Genomic DNA, 16412 nt, shown 5'->3' on the forward strand with positions numbered 1-16412 from the left:
GCGATTAAAGACATGGGCTTAGTCGGCATTAACTTCAGTGTAGTACCTGCACCTCTCTGAGGATGTCTTACTAAGCCCTCAGTAGGCTGACGCTGCTTCATGTTCTTCAGGTATATAAACTGAAGAGGCAACTTTTACCTGCTCTGAAATCCAAAGAAAATGGTACTTGGCTCCTTGGGCTCATTAGCCTTTAGTCTTGGTTAGTAATTACCAGATGTTGCTCAGGCGTATTTGGAAGAGAACTTTATCTGTTGAACCTTCTTTTGGAAAATCAGAACATTATGCGCCAATTGTGAAGGAGGGGAAATGCTGTACTAGAAAGCTTAGCCAGGTGTGACATAATCATTTTCTTGAGGATGTGGTGTGGCGAACTTTTTTTCTTCTAGGTAATGAACACATTTGCTTGTAGTTTGAGTTTTAAAAAAAAAAGCTATTATGTTTCCTTTAAAAAAACGTGTAGAACGTCAAAAGTGTGAAATCCATTTTAGGCTGTTGAAAATATTTGGGTTTTTAAGATAGCATCACAGATGTATATATTCCAGGTTCAAATTACTCAGAATTCTAGATTTTAAATATTATAAACTGAAGTTGAAATCAAATGTAAATTAACCTGTGATTTTTTTTTTTTCCTTCTAGTTATTTTTAGCTAAATAACCGGGGCTAGGATGTGAGGCTGGCAAACAACATTCGCTGGGAGGACCCTTATTGTGATCGAATTCCAAGTAGTATTTTTTAGTCACATCTCATTCTTACACACACACGAATCCTGTTGTGTTTTAAACAGATACTGAAAACCTCAACTCTATTTGTGACTCTTTTTCTTTTTTAAGATATCTTTCCTACAGACAGAATCTCTAGGAGCCAGGCAACAATCCAGGCCTAACACTTTAGCTAACAGCTTCATAGTTCAAAAAAAGTGAGAGTGAGTAAAAACAAAATGAAAATGACCAAGATGTTTTGGGAAACACTTTACTACAGTTATTAGGTGACCTCACTGGGGATAGCGTGCTCTCCAAAAACCATATTTACCACGAATCACCCAAACTATTATATTCAATAAGGTCAAAGGGCTGGATTTATGTAATATTTTTAAATTTACATTTTATAAATATAAGGATACTGTGTGTATTATCAAATAATTCATCTGTATTTCTAAAGTGTCATATTTTCTATCGTTCTTGTTAATCTGTTTGAACTAGGGAGAAAAAAAGGTATTGACATAGTTGAATACTGGATCCATCAATCACTAAAATTGAACCAAGATCCAAGTTTTCATAGTTTAATTCTATACCATCCATACTTCTCACCAGAAAACTGATAAGGGCTGACATAAATAACTCAGTTGGAAGGATATCTGACTATCTTATAAAAACATTATGCAGAATCTTTAAAGGTGTTAGCCCTGGCAGGATTCCTAGGTGAGAATAGGCAGCTATACCATATTCTACTTTTGGTGGCCTCCTCACTTTTGGATTTTGTCATGACTTCAACCAGGCCCCCTTTGAAGGTTTATTTCTGAACACAAACCTTTCTCCTTCGGCTGGTCTCATTTTTTTAGTGGTCTAGGGAAAGAGACCGAGGCAGGCGGTGGCCTATTTTAAATCCTTAGGTTCCTCTCCCTCTCACTCCTTGCCCTTCTCCCCTCCACATTCCTGCTACATGGAAAGGCAGTGGGGCCTCATACCTCAACATTTTATTAAAGAACCACTTAGCCATTCTCTCACCAGGATGGGCACAAGATGCCGGTTATTCCCTTAGATGAGTGGGTTTTTAAAAAGCTGGGTGGGAGACCCCATGCTACAAATTTAATTCAAAAACTGTTAAAGGAACCTTTTTTTAAATCTTAAGAACAGCCTTTTCACACTTCTCTACCACCTTTCCATTGGCTGTGTGTAAATAAACAAAGACCACCAAGTGAGTACAGGCTATTTATTCAAAGCTTGCTACAGCAAGGGAGGCAGCCACCTTCACCCAGCTTGGGACTTACAGGCCGGCAGTGAAAAAAAAAAAAAAAGAAAAAAAAAGGGGGTGGGTGGAGTAGGCTTCAGGGTATGCTCTGATTGGAGGTTAACTCGGGGAAGCTGGAGGCGGGCTAACTAGAAGCCGGGCGTCTAACGTGATTGGTTGGAGGGGGGGGAAAAACATATTTGGCTTTCTCTGATTGGTCCCGAGTTGGTAACAGGGGCAAAAATTTGGGAAGCTGGCAGTCAATGACCGACTCCTGCTCGTTCTAAGCTGATCACTGCAGAGGCTGTGGTTTGGCTTCCCGTGTTGGTTGCAGCAGAGGTTGTGGGTCGGAGTTCTGTTGTCAACATATGGTCCCGTCATTGCCCTGTATATTTTCTGTCAACTGGATGAGACCCAGGTTTTTATTTTCCCTTGACCTGGATAACTTTAAAGCTTCCGATTTTTGTTTTACCTGGAACAAGATTGCATTCCTGTTATTTCTGTTAAGGATAAACGGAGACATTAGGATATGGAAAGTATTTATGGGAACAAATACATAAGTGTCTTTCTGATGAGGGTCAGGCTGGAGAAAGAATCACCCTCGGTCCTCTGATTGCCCATTTCCGTACACAACTCCTATTACCATTATAACTGACTCCTTAGCAGCGTTTCCTTCCCTCGGGGTGGGGAGGGGCTCGGCCTCCTTGGTTCCCTCTCTTTGAGGACTGCCCTTTGGGGCCGAGAGAGGAGGATCGCTGCCCCAGTCTCCCACTTCCCTTCCCGAAGCTCGCTTTCCGGGTTCCGGCCCGGGTCGCACCCCCCGCCACCCAGCACCCCACCCCCGCGCAATCCTCCTACAGCGTCCTCCACCCCCGCCCCTGCCCGCCCGCGCACAGCGCCCCCTGTCCGCCCCGCGTCCTCCCCGGTTCTCCTCGCCGCACCGGTCCCGGCCGGCCCCCCTTCCGGTTCCCACACCCGGGCGCGTGCCGGCGCCTCCGGACCAGTGGTTCCGCGCGTTCCTGCACGGAGGCGCGGGGCTCGAACGGACGCGACCCCCTTGGTCCTGCAGCAGCTTCCCCGGCCCGCGGGAGATGTCAGGTCAGCTCTCCCGTCCCCGAGTCGCTACCCGGTCCTTGGTCAGGAATAAGCAGATCCTCCTCGGGTCCCAAGCCCCCGACATCCATTCTGGGGGTACTCTTCCTAGCCACCATTCCCCGATCATTTCTCCTCAGCTGTGGAAAAAGCAGCCCTCCTTTCTCTTCAGAAAGGAACCCGTATTTTCCCTTCAACTTCCCTCAACTTGGGCCCCCGCGGGCCCCCAGTCGGTGGGAAAGCACTACCCTCCATTTTCGCCCCAGGGAGGTTCCTCGGCCCGGATTTCTCCTGCCACGAAGCAGGAGAGGCAGAGGCGCCGCGGCGGGCTCAGCGGCTGCAGCTGGGCCCTCGCCATCTTGCGCGGAGGAGGAGTCGCGGCGGCAGCCATGCGGAGAGCTAAGGGGCGGGGGTGCTGCGGCCGAGGGAGGGGGCGGGGAGCCGAGTTAGCTCGGCCCGGGCGGCGGCTTCGGCGGCGCCTTGAGAGCGGGCAGCGGCGGAGGTAGGGCTGCGCGGCTCGGGGAGCGGGGGAGCGCCGGCAGGCTGGCCCCCAGGCCCCCGGAGTGGAGCGGGACGGGGGGCGGGGCGGGGCGGGGGGCGGCCGAAGTGAGGGGCCGGGTGGGGGCGGGCGGAGGTTTCCGAGGAGGAAGGAGCCGCCGCCATTTTGGGAGCTTCGAGTCAACAATAAAGGACCGAGGGTACAGAGCGGGAGTGGCCTCAGTGGTAGGACTCGGGCCCGAGCCGCGAGGAGTGGGGTGAGGTGAGGGGTTGGAGGTCGGCGGTGCAGTGGGGGCTGCGGGGAGTTACCCCCTCCCCCGGCCGGCGTGGGGGGCGCTCTGAGGCGGAGGCCTGAGGCCTGGTCGGGCCCGGGGGAGGAAGGCGGGCGGCAGCTGTGGGGCGGGGGCGCCCGGGAGGAGTGGGATAGAGCACTGTTGTGCCCGGCGGGGTCCGGAGGAGGAGCGGGAGAATTCCTCGGAGGAGCTTTGTGGGAGACGAGGGAAGGTGGGATCGTAGGGGGCGGCAAGGACTTAGGGAGATCGTGGAGGTTATAGGGTACGAGGCGGCCCTATAGGGGGCGGCAGGGATATGCAGTAGCGGAAGGCTGGGTTTCGAAGAGGACCGGCTGCTTGAGGGAGTAAGGCCTTGCAGGTCGATAACAAGGGGGTGATTATGGAGCCCCAGAGTCATGGAGAAAGGAGGGGCCGTCTGACTTAAGGGTTTCTCTTTGGGGCCTTTTGCGGGAGCCCATATTGTTTCCTACCCGCGGAGCTGGTTCCCTGCTCTTGTTGCGCAGATACGATTTCAGGGCCCCAACCCATTTGTGTTTATGGGCCCAGGGAGCTGACTCGAAGTGTGTGGGTTTGGTGGGGGGGTGTTGAAGGGTAGGGGAACCAGAAATTATTTGCCTACGGTTATAGGGCTCAAATCACTGGCTTGATTCTTTCCCTGATCGCTCACTCCCCTTTCTCTTCAACAGTCCCCTCGCCCCTTCAAAATAGAACGGTCACTCCAACTTGCAGACCGAGCTTAGAGAAACTGCGCTGCATTCGCACACAAAAGGTCTTTTTGGAGATGACGATACTGTTTTGGGTGTGAAACTGTCAATTGCTAACTACGATCTGGGAAGTGCTGTAATTAACTCCGCTAGGGGTTCCTCCCAACTCGTCTTTGTTTTGTTCGTATTTTTGAAAATGTAGAAATATAACTTGCAAATCTAAATTGGGAAGGGGTAGGAGGAATAGTTCTTTTCCTGAGACGTAGAGCTGCAGTGCTGGTTTTAGCTTAATTGAGAGGGGAGCAGTTATCACATAGTCACATTTTGGATGCAGGGAGGTATGAGGTCTTACGTGCATGATGGACAGTAATGGTACCATTTAATTTTTAGAAGTTGCCACCTTCATCTTCTTAGTGTTTGCAAATAAGTAAGTCTTCTGGTATGAAGTAGGTGATATCGCTGATCATAATATAAACCTGTCAATACAGGAAACCAATTACTACTTTGCACTGAAATTGGATGGCTCTTAACCACCCTCTGCTTAAGAGGTCACTCAGCTTCTGGGAGACTTGGAAATATACAGCTTTGTGTACGTGATAATCAGGATTTGCTTGTGAGCAACTTTATTTTCAATTAAAAAAAAGACATCAAAGAGGTTTTTTAAAAAATTTTTATTGTTTGAGAAACCTTGGTGTATGGCAGAAACGCTAATTAATTAATAAGCTAGTGTATGTTTGGTAAGAAATGTAAAGGAGTTAAAGAACAAAGTAAACAGAGCAGCCCTTTATTTTCTGGCCTTTTTCCCCCTGGCTTTTCAATTACGTTTTCATGTACTTCCTTTAAAAATAATTTTATTTGGGGAATAATTTAAAAATTTTTTTAATTAACTTAATTAGTACTCTGGGTTTCCTGGAAAGTTTGATTAAAGTTACTAGTATCTTTACCCTTTAACAGATTTTTTTAACACAGCTCATTTCCTTTTTGTGTTTTTGTAATTTAAAAAAATGCTACTTCAAGTTGGGATATACTTTTTGAAAAGTGTTATGTTTAAAAACGTAGCAGTTATTTTAGTATTCAGATTTAATTAAGGTAGCTAAAGGTTTTCTTGGCTGTTTTTCAAGCAGAAGATTTTGACATGTAGACATATTTATATCCCTTGACATGCTTCAGTTACTGTTTTAAAGGGCAAAAACTTAAGGGAAAAAAGAAAATGTATTTTTTTTTATAAAGTTTAACTTCTGTCGTTGAAATTCACAAGGGCATAAATGTGTTCTTTTTAAAGCATAAGGTGAAGCCAAAAGCTCAACTCTTCAAGGATTCTCAGTTGTCAGAAATAAAAAAAAAATTAATGAATTGTCTTGCCTTGTTCATTTGTAGATTTACATTAAGTTGTGCGATACTTCACTGAGTTGTAATGCAATTGAATGTAATGACTCATTGACTTTAAGAGGTGGCAGGGACTTCAGAGAATTCATCAGGGTGGAAACAAGGGAAGAGATTGTCATTTGACAACTAATGCTAACTTAATCACAGTATCTTTCTACTTTGTATTCTCTGGGTTGATTAGAACTGACAGTTTAAAATGTTTGAGATGGGTCTCGGTGCAGGTTTGGTTTTTGAGGCAATTCATCTTTTTGTGTTTTTCCTAGCTTGGCTAGTGATTTGGTCTCAGTGCAGCTGTATTCTTAATTCTTTAATTTAAAAGAAGAGAGTTCTTCTAAGGGAGTTCTTTAAAAGGGAAACAAAAAAGTTTTTTTCTAATTTTACTCTGTTTGCTAATTTAACTTTTTTCTTTGTTTCAGACTGAAGTGAGCGAATTCAGATATATAACTCAACCTTGTTAGAGGGCTTTATTAAAAAATAAAGAGTTGATTCCGTGCATGAGAGCAAGTTACTGCTGCTTACCGTTCAGAGACTTACAGGTGCTTGCCTGCATTGCAATAAAGGACTCATATATTGAGCAAGACTTATATTTATCTCTTCGTTTTGGAGAGCCTAATAAACTGTTATTACAGTTTCTCTACTGACTTTCAAAAGTTTTGAAGTTTGAAAGAGACATCTTTACAATTAATACAGCATGAGCACGGCCAGAACAGAGAACCCTGTTATAATGGGTCTGTCCAGTCAAAATGGTCAGCTGAGGGGCCCTGTGAAGCCCAGTGGTGGCCCCGGAGGAGGGGGCACACAGACACAGCAACAGATGAACCAGCTGAAAAACACCAACACAATCAATAATGGCACTCAGCAGCAAGCACAGAGTATGACCACCACTATTAAGTAAGTGTTAGAATAAATAATAAACACACTTGGGGGACCAAGGAGATTTATTTTGTTAGTTGTTGACTACTTTGTGTATACCTTAGTTTAACCATTTTGATTGCAAATAGAGGACAGATGACTTTGTTTTATAGCCAGCAGGTATTTGCAATAGAAGAATGTATTTCTTTCATAACTAATTCAGGTTTATTAAGTAACAGATTGGCACAGATTAATATATATTAATTTTGTATAGACTATTTTTTGAAACATTTCTGGCTTTCATAATGAGCTCAGATTCATCTTGTTTTTGCCAGTATGGCTTTTTCCCTAGTGTTAGAACTTGACCTTATCCTAGTTTGAATGGCTGTTATAGCCAATTTCACATTTTAAATTTAACGACTTGCCCAGCCTTCTGAACTTCAAACATACTCATAGAAAATTTATCCATAACTTTTTTTTAGTTTATGACACTTTGCTTTTCTGCCCTATTTATTTACTTTTCAAATATACTTTCTCCTCCTTTTACACACGCACACAAAATAACAAGCAGTTTATGTCATAGGGAACTCAGGATTTTGAACTCTTATAAACACATCTCTGAAGAGTCCCATACCCCTTTGACGACTTTTAAAAACGTAAGAGCCTCATCTTACTACAGAATATTTTTTCTTTTAAATTTAAAAGTGTGTAGGCTATCATCTTTAAGTGTACACTTCAAAATATTTGAGTGGTAACTATGACTCCAAAGAATCAGTTAATAGAAAATTAACATTCAGGAATCTTGACCCATTTGAGATTTGTCTTTGTTAAAAATCTAGCCATGTAAGTTGATTTAACCTCTAGAAATCTTCATAAGATGATAAAACTCTTTCAAGGAACCAAAGCTTGTGTTTTATTATAACCTAGATCTTTTCCATGCTTAAAAAGTACTTACTAAAGAAAAATAGCCCTAACTTCCAACAGAATTGGTTTGGTCACTGGGAGATTTGGCATTAATACATATTCTATTATTATTTTATTATTATTATTTTTTAAGTGTTTTTTTAATTTTTATGTTTTTGCGGTACGCGGGCCTCTCACCGCTGCGGCCCCTCCCGCTGCGGAGCACAGGCCCCGGACGCGCAGGCCCAGCGGCCATGGCTCACAGGCCCAGCCCCTCCGTGGCGTGTGGGATCCTCCCGGACCGGGGCACGATCCCGTGTCCCCCGCATCGGCAGGCGGACTCCCAACCCCTGCGCCACCAGGGAAGCCCTCTATTATTTTTGAGATGAATATTTTAATTAGTATAGAAATCAAGAATATTTTCTAAACTGTAGCTTGTCTTGAAAAAATATGAATAGGCTAGCAGTATTTAGGCTATTTTTAATTCTTACTGATAGAAACATAAAACTACATTATTTCTTTTTTTTTTTTGGTACACGGGCCTCTCACTGTTGTGGCCTCTCCCGTTGCGGAGCATAGGCTCTGGACGCGCAGGCTCAGCGGCCATGGTTCACAGGCCTAGCCGCTCCGCGGCATGTGGGATCTTCCCGGACCGGGGCACGAACCCGTGTCCCCTGCATCGGCAGGTGGACTCTCAACCACTGTGCCACCAGGGAAGCCCTCATTTCATTTTGAGAGTATTTTCTACTTGAACTCAGATTTGAGACAACAGTGGATTTTACCTTATTTTTGCTTTTCCTAGGATTAATGTTTTTTTTCAATTCTGTGGATCTTTAAATCTCAGTTTAAATGTCATCTCTTTTATGAAGACTTCTAGATCCCATGGCTCAGAGCTCTTCTAATACCTATTTCTGTCACTTGTTTTCTCGTTAAAAATTTTTTTTTAACCTCCTAAGATTATAAATTTTTTTTGTAGGCAGATTTTGCCTTGTATCTTCCTGCATTTTTATCCACGATTTAGTGAATTTGGCAATGTGGCAAGCTGGCTTACTAGGATGTTCAGTTGACATTTTTGTTTATACCAAACTTTGCTATGGTATAGACTGGGGTGAAAGGCTTTAGTACCCTTGGATTGGTAGCAAATAGTTGCCTGTGTTACAGTATCTTGGATTATGTGGGACCTAGCTTTAAGTAAAATAATGTGCTTATCTTTCTAAATCAAGACTTGAGATGTTTGAGGTGCTCTAATTATATGAGTTGTTACAGTTAAATCAGTGAAAGCTTATTTATTTTAAAGACAGTTGAAAGCATTGTGTGCTTTATTGACAGTCTTTTTTCTCTTAGATGCTTTGGATATTATATTATTTGAAGTTTTTACCTGACCAAAAAGAAAATTTTTTATTACATTTTCTTTGTTATTTTCTTTCGTGGTTTCAGGCATCCCCAGTAAAAAAGATTAAGAGAGATGTTTACTAACAGCTAATATCGAGTTCTTCTTTTGCCAGGCACTGTGCTGAGTGCTTTATAGAAATTATTTTATGTAATTTTTATCCCATTTTATATATGAGAGAATGGAGGTTTAGAAAAGTAACTGTTGCAAGGTCATAGAACTAATATGTAGAAGAATCAGGGCTTGAACTCAAGTCTGAAACTTTATAGATTCCTTGGCTTTAACTAGTCACCAAGAGTTACAAACTCAGATGCCTATAGGGGACTGCCAGATTAGAGGGTACTTGCCCTATTAAAAGGCATCAACCACTTGATTTTAAACTCCATTTACTAAGCTCTATCAAACTGTTGCCATGCAGAAATTTGGAAGCAGTGTTACTAAAGCTTCCAGATTTTTTCAAGAAAATCCAGAATCTGGACTTTTACACAAAATCTCCTAATTTTTTAATGTTGGCCACTAATTTAATTCACACACTATGGGCTTCCCTGGTGGCGCAGTGGTTGAGAGTCCGCCTGCCGATGCAGGGGACGTGGGTTCGTGCCCTGGTCTGGGAAGATCCCACATGCTGTGGAACAGCTGGGCCCGTGAGCCATGGCCGCTGAGCCTGCGCGTCCGGAGCCTGTGCTCCGCAGCGGGAGAGGCCACAAAAAACATACACACACACTATATAGGTCAAACAAAACATATGGGTTACTAGTTTTGAAAATGGTTGGACTGTATACAACTCTGCTTTTCTTAAGAGGATGGATACCTTACTCCTTTCTATTCTTGATTTTTTAAAATTCTCCCTAGATTGTTGTGCTTTGTAAGAAAACAGTTTTTCTAAAGTTGTTTATCTCTTTTGTTACCTGTATTCTTAAGTAAACGGCAATATGTTCAACTTAGTGTGCTTTTTAGAATTATAATCGAGATGAATTATCTTTGTATTTTACAATACTAATGCTGTGAATTCTGATACTTCAATTTTACTGTATTCTCTCTAGACCTGGTGATGACTGGAAAAAGACTTTAAAACTCCCTCCAAAGGATCTAAGAATCAAAACTTCGGTAAGTTGGTTGTAACATTGAAGTGGAAAAATGATCCTGAAACTCTAAAAGTGAAGTAGTTATTTAATGATAACAGGCACTGTGTTTACTCTTAAGTAAGTTGAAGTGGTTGAAATTGTATAACTCATGTATGATGAGTTGCCCAAAATTTCCACTATTTGGAGGAATTAGTCATAATGTGTATGTATACACGTTATTGCAATATATAATGTAATATTTAATATACAGTATACAATACAATAATTATTACTATATATACAGTATTTCATATATAATTTATATATTAAATACCGTGTTTATACGTATATATATCTTATCTCTTTTGTGGAATGCTTTTATGGTTTTCAAGGCGTTTTCTCAAAATTCTCTTGTTTCCAGCAGCACAGTAAGTTTCAGGGTAGGTATTGTCCATATTTTGTGGATGAGAAAACTGAAGTTGAGAGGTTAGTTCTCTTAGCCCAGTGTTCTCAACCAAGGGCAATTTTTGTCCCCTAGGAAGCATTTAGCAATAGCTGGAGCAATAGCTGGTTATCACAGCTGAAGGGATGCTACAGAACAGCCCCTTACAGCGAAGAATTTTCTGGCCCAAATGTCAATAGTGCTGGACTTGAGAAACCCTGGTTTAGACTAGGATATTTGTAGGCAGTGAATGGTAGAGCTAGGGTTTGATTTCATATCTTGTGGTTTGATACTTATATAGAAATAACAGTATTCCATCAGTCCTTAGAGAAAAATGACCACAGGGTGGCTGATCTTTCCCCAAAACATAGTTTTTAAATGGCTTGTGTGTGTTAAAGAGAGTGGTTATTTTTCAGTTGAACTATAGATCAAGACAGAACTAATCTGCGCATATTTATATTTTAAATGGGGTAAAGAATTAGTCTCTCCAACACTTTATTAAGCATGCTAATTACCAAAGGAACCCAATTGTACTTCATTCTTCTGATGTTGTTTGTTTTTGTTTGACCAGGATGTGACCTCCACAAAAGGAAATGAGTTTGAAGATTACTGTTTGAAACGGGAGTTGCTGATGGGAATTTTTGAAATGGGCTGGGAAAAGCCATCTCCTATTCAGGTATGTTTCCCCTTTTTTATCATATGTATAATGTTATGAGTTAAGCGTTACACACTTTCTGATCTGCGGGAATGATACAGTGAAACAACAGTTCTCTCCAGTTTGTATACACACACATATATATATGTACACACAGGCATACACACTTTCTGAACCTTTAAATGGTAAGTTACAAAATCATGGCGCTTTATTTCTAAATATTTCAGTGTGTATTTCCTAAGAATAGGGATAGTCTCTTGAATAATCATAGTACAGTTATGTTCAGTCAATTTAACTTCAATGCAGTATTTCTATCTCATCTGTCATTTGTAGTCTTATTTTTAACTGGCCCCCAGATTTTGTCTTAAAGCATTTTTTTTCTCTTCCATACAAGATTCATCCTAGGATCAGGTATTGCATATAATGGTTACATCTCTTTTAGTAGTGAGCATTTCCCTGTTCTTTTTTTGTCTTTTATGACATTGACATGTTAAAAATATGGCCCCCTTCCTTTTTTTTTTTTTTCTCCAGTAGAACATTCCTCATTTGGGGTTTGTCTCATATTTCCATGTGATTAGATTCAAGTTATGCATTCTTAGCCAGAATACTGGCTAAGAATGCATAACTTGGCAGAAGTCACATTTGGAAGTATAGTGTTCATCTATTCCTCAAGGGTGATTTTAATTTTGATTACCCTTTCAAAGTGGTGTCTTGATTTTTCTACTGTATAATTATTGCTCCCCCCCCACCACCTTAAAACTAATAAACAGTCTTTGGGGAGCATTTTAAGGCAATGCAGATATACTACGCTTCATAAAAATTTCCCCCTAACTCCTCCTTATGTATCTATATATTATCAGTGTGGACTCATGAATTTTTTTTAATGGTATTTTTTATATATATAAATGTATTTTTTATTTTTGGCTGTGTTGGGTCTTAGTTGCTGTGCACGGGCTTTCTCTAGTTGTGGTGAGGGGAGGCTACTCTTCGTTGCAGTGCACAGGCTTCTCATTGTGGTGGCCTCTCGTTGCGGAGCACAGGCTCTAGGCGCACAGGCTTCAGTAGTTGTGGCACATGGGCTCTAGAGCGCAGGCTCAGTAGTTGTGGCTCATGGGCTTAGTTGCTCTGCGGCATTGGCAGGCAGACTCTTAACCACTGTGCCACCAGAGAAGTCCCTTTATTGGTATTTTTGTGCTCGAATTGTCCTCTATTTGGCCAGCGTGAGCTCCTTCAGGCCGGTTCCTTTGTGTTTGTAATGTGCCTCATTTGTTTTTTCCCTCTGATAGACTATTTTATAAAGCAGTTTTAAGTTCATAGCAATTGAGCAAAAGAGATATTTCGTAAATCCCTGCCCACACTCATGCATAGCCTCCCCCATTATCAGCATTCCCCACAAGAGCAATATTTGTTACAACTGATGAACCTGTGTTGACACATTATCACCCAAAGTCCATAGTTTGCATTAGGGTTCATTCTTGGTATTGTAAATTCTATGGATTTGAACATACGTATAATGACATGTATCCACCATTATAGTATCATACAGAGTAGTTTCACTGACCTCCGTGCTCCACCTATTCACCCTTCCCTTCCCCCTTCGTTTTTCTTGAGCACTTCCTTTTTGGTATATCACGATGTCAAGCTTATCTGTAGAGCCACCCTTCCCCAGCCTCAGAATCAGCTATTTTCTCCAAGGAACTCTGATTCCAATTAGTGGGGAGTAGTATTAGGGACCAATATTTAAGTACTAGGTGCACTCTTTCAGTGAAAAGAGCAAGGAAATATATGTATGTATACACATACATGCCTGTAGACCTAAACATGTGTTATACATGTACAGATTTGATAAATGTGATTGTTGTCTTCACATATTTAAATTGAAGCTGTTGAATCCAAGCTGTACTCAGGACAAACTCTGTGACATCATTGAGTACTTTTTCACTGAACAAACATGTATCAAGTGACCTAGAAAGTGTTAGACCCTGAGGGTGTTATGATGAACAAGATAAATAGGGTTCCTGCACTCAGAGTCTGGTGGAAAGGACAGCTTATTGTACAGGTAATTTCAGTGTAATGTAATGGGCACATATATGTAGTTGAAATTGCACATATATGTAGCTACTAGGGAAGATGGAACAACCTGGAAGAAGTGATCCATGTTCCAAGTGGGGAACACTGGAATGGTGATTGCCTGGGGATGAGAGTGTGCCTTTGTGGACAAACTGAAAGGACAAACTTGTGGTTAGAGAAAGTATCAAGATAAAGTTATACCTCATCAGGCAATTTGAGTGCAGATATCAAAAATATTTAGGAATCTACTTTTCCATAATATAGTTCATGTTAATCTATTTTATCTATAGGAGTGAAACATTTTATGGGCACTTTTCTACTGTATCATTCAACTTTGTATCTCTAGTACTTAGCAAGGTGCATGGCAGGAAATAGGCCTTCAGTTGTATTGCTTTGTTGGAATTATGGTTAATGGATATCTGTAAGTGAACTTCGTCTAGAGAAGTGTTTTAGAGCACTGTCTTTGCGGTGAGGCTGGGCAGGTTGAATCCCAACTCCACTCCTCTCTAAGGAGATTATTTAAATGTCTCGAAGCCTCTGCTTTCTGACCTATAAAATTGATATAATAGTGTATACCGTGGGGTTGTTGTAAAGGTTAAGTGAGGTAATTCATGTTTGTATCCTTACTGCAGTGGCTAATAGGTGACAAATGCCCAATAAATGTTATAGGGTTTTATTTTATGTAGTAGTTTTATCAAAAAAGGTGATTGGTTCATTTGGCAGAGTTAATTCTTAATGGACCCTTGCTGACTCCTGTTTCACACTTTTGTATTAAATTTTAAAATTCACTTTGTTATTTGCATTCTCAGTTTGGTATAGCATATAGATAATTAACTCTCCAGCCACTTAGCCAGTCTACCATCTGGGTTTTTCTGTAAAGTAGAAATGATCTCCCTCACAGGGTTTTTATTGTGAGGATCGAAGGTTGCGTACAGGCATACCTCGTTTTACTGTGCTTTGCTTTACTGTATTTTGCAGATACTGCGTTTGGGTTTTTACTGGTTTTTTTTTTTTTTTTTTAAAACCGAAGGTTTGTGGCAACCCTGTGTTGTCAGATGATGGTTATTATTTTTAAATTTAGGTGTGTATATTGTTTTTTTACACAATACTGCTGCACACTTAATAGACTATAGTATAGTGTAAACATAACTTTTATATGCACTGGGAAACAAAAAAATTTGTGTGACTCACTTGATTGCACTGATCTAGAACCGAATCCACAATGCTCCAAGGTGTATTTTGAAATAGCAAGCAGAGTATGAATATAAAGTATTATTCTGTATACCTGAGACTATCATTCACATTGCTTTTTCCTGCACTATTGTTTTGCCTGAGGATCCATGGAAAACACAAGATAACATGCTTCTTAGAATCATTCAGTGTAACAAACCATAAATACTAGGCTTTTAGAACCAAAAGAAATCTAGAAGTCCTCTAGTAAAATCCAACCTCGTGACTGGCATTCTTCTATTCTCTTGTCTACCTTCTTTCCTCACTTTTTTTTTTGTTATTTTTTTTTCTTTTACTAAAACGTGTCTATTGTCTTTATAGTACTTAGTTTTACAGTTTGATCCAGGCATTTTTTTTTTCTCTCCAGTTATAAAATCCTCTTGACCAGATGGGTGTCATATACATTTGAATCTTTTTTAAGAGATCTGACTTAGTTGCACTTTGGCTATAAGATTATTAGAAAATGAGGCACTTAAAATCTTTTGAGACGATATAATTTTACACTGACAGGCTGGAACCAGATTTACTACAGATTGCTTCCACACATTTTTCTTTGGTACAGCCATCTGTGATTCTAGTTCTTGGTCTGAATGCTGTGCTCAGTAGCATAACCATGCCATTCTGAGGCCTAGCTTTACAGGAATAGAGACTTCTTTGGAGGACCTAAGAGTCTGTCTTATTCTGCTTAACATTGAGAAACCTTATATTAACTTGGGGATGATTGGTGACAGCTCTTGCTGCTTCCAGACCTTAGGCACAACTTTTGAAGACTTTTTAGGTAAGAAGATGATGGAATGGCAAGTAGTTCATTATTGAGGGAAACATGGAAGTTCCTTCTTTTGGCAACCAAATTTCATATCAAGTCAGGAATCTCAAATTATTTTGAGAAATTATTTTGTTAACCAAGTCTAATTGGTCGTTTATTAAATTTATAGTTAAGAATTAGAGCATTCTTAATTCTTTTATAATTCATTCCTCCTGCTAACATGGATTTATTGCCAAAAGAATTATTTTCCTAAATTCTCAAAGTCTTTAAATGCATGTCTTCATTGGTTACTATGGTAAAATTGGGGTGTGTTCCTTAAGGTGGAGATGTTCTTTTTGAAATTACTATCTTCCGTCTCCTTTTTTTCTGGGTAGCAGTAGATGTCGTCACCATTGCTTATCTCCTCCACAGTACCCATATTTTTTTCCCCTGAAATTAAGGTTCTTAAATTCAACTAGTCCTAGGAAGTAAAAAGAAGCAGCTACTCTAAAAGCAGCTAGCTGGGCAATTTGGAGCCTTTTCAGGTACTATACTTTTGTAAAATGCCTCTTAGTACTAGGAAGTTGGAAGGTATCCCATTCTTTGGTTGTAGGCAACAGAGACCAACTTGGGTTACTTAAGCAAAAGGAAATTTATTGAATATCAGGAATTCACAAGATTAGGGAGAAGTCTGGAGAAACACACTTGGCATTGGCCAAGAACCAAGGCAGCCCTAAAGGGCTCAGGAAGCTGTAAATTGTTATAGGATGCACTATAGCAATTTCAGTTCTTAGAAGGGAGCATTCAGCCAGGCCTGGCTTCAGTCATTGTCCTCCATACAGCTGAGGAAGTTGGCTAGACTATCCATTGGGGTGGGGAGGATGTAACTCCTCAGAGTTACGGTGCTACTAAGAAAGGGGAATGGATGGATAGTAGGGTTATAAAAACACAATAAATACATACTGGCTCAGTCCCTAGACCTTACAGTGGAACATGGACTTTGGAGAGCTAAAGTGGCAGAATCAGACCTTAAGGTCATTTAAGGTTAAGGTTTCTGTTTTTTGTGTTGTTTTTTTGGGTTTTGATGGGTTTTGTTTTTGTTTTTGGTTGTTTTGTTTTTGGTGGCCTTAGGGTATAAATC

At 40.9% G+C, this 16412-nt stretch overlaps 1 protein-coding gene across 6 annotated transcripts in view; it reads left to right on the forward strand.

Moving 5' to 3' along the window:
- The first annotated feature begins 2873 nt into the window (after positions 1 to 2873).
- DDX6 (DEAD-box helicase 6) overlaps positions 2874 to 16412 on the forward strand; it is a 34456-nt gene continuing 20917 nt past the window's right edge. For 2 of the 6 annotated variants that reach the window (XM_082659999.1, XM_082660004.1), the window contains exons 1-4: positions 3472 to 3541; positions 6337 to 6811; positions 10109 to 10172; positions 11143 to 11247. In XM_082659999.1, the coding sequence (XP_082516125.1) occupies positions 6612 to 6811; positions 10109 to 10172; positions 11143 to 11247 (369 nt within the window). In that variant the 5' untranslated portion in view covers positions 3472 to 3541; positions 6337 to 6611. Of the gene's footprint in view, positions 3046 to 3471; positions 3542 to 3685; positions 3800 to 6336; positions 6812 to 10108; positions 10173 to 11142; positions 11248 to 16412 lie in introns of those variants that run through there. The other 4 variants (XM_082660001.1, XM_082660000.1, XM_082660002.1 and 1 more) reach the window with 4 other exon arrangements.

The sequence above is a fragment of the Grampus griseus genome (assembly GCF_964374135.1).
Source record: "Grampus griseus genome assembly, chromosome: 8".
Taxonomy (NCBI): domain Eukaryota; kingdom Metazoa; phylum Chordata; class Mammalia; order Artiodactyla; family Delphinidae; genus Grampus; species Grampus griseus.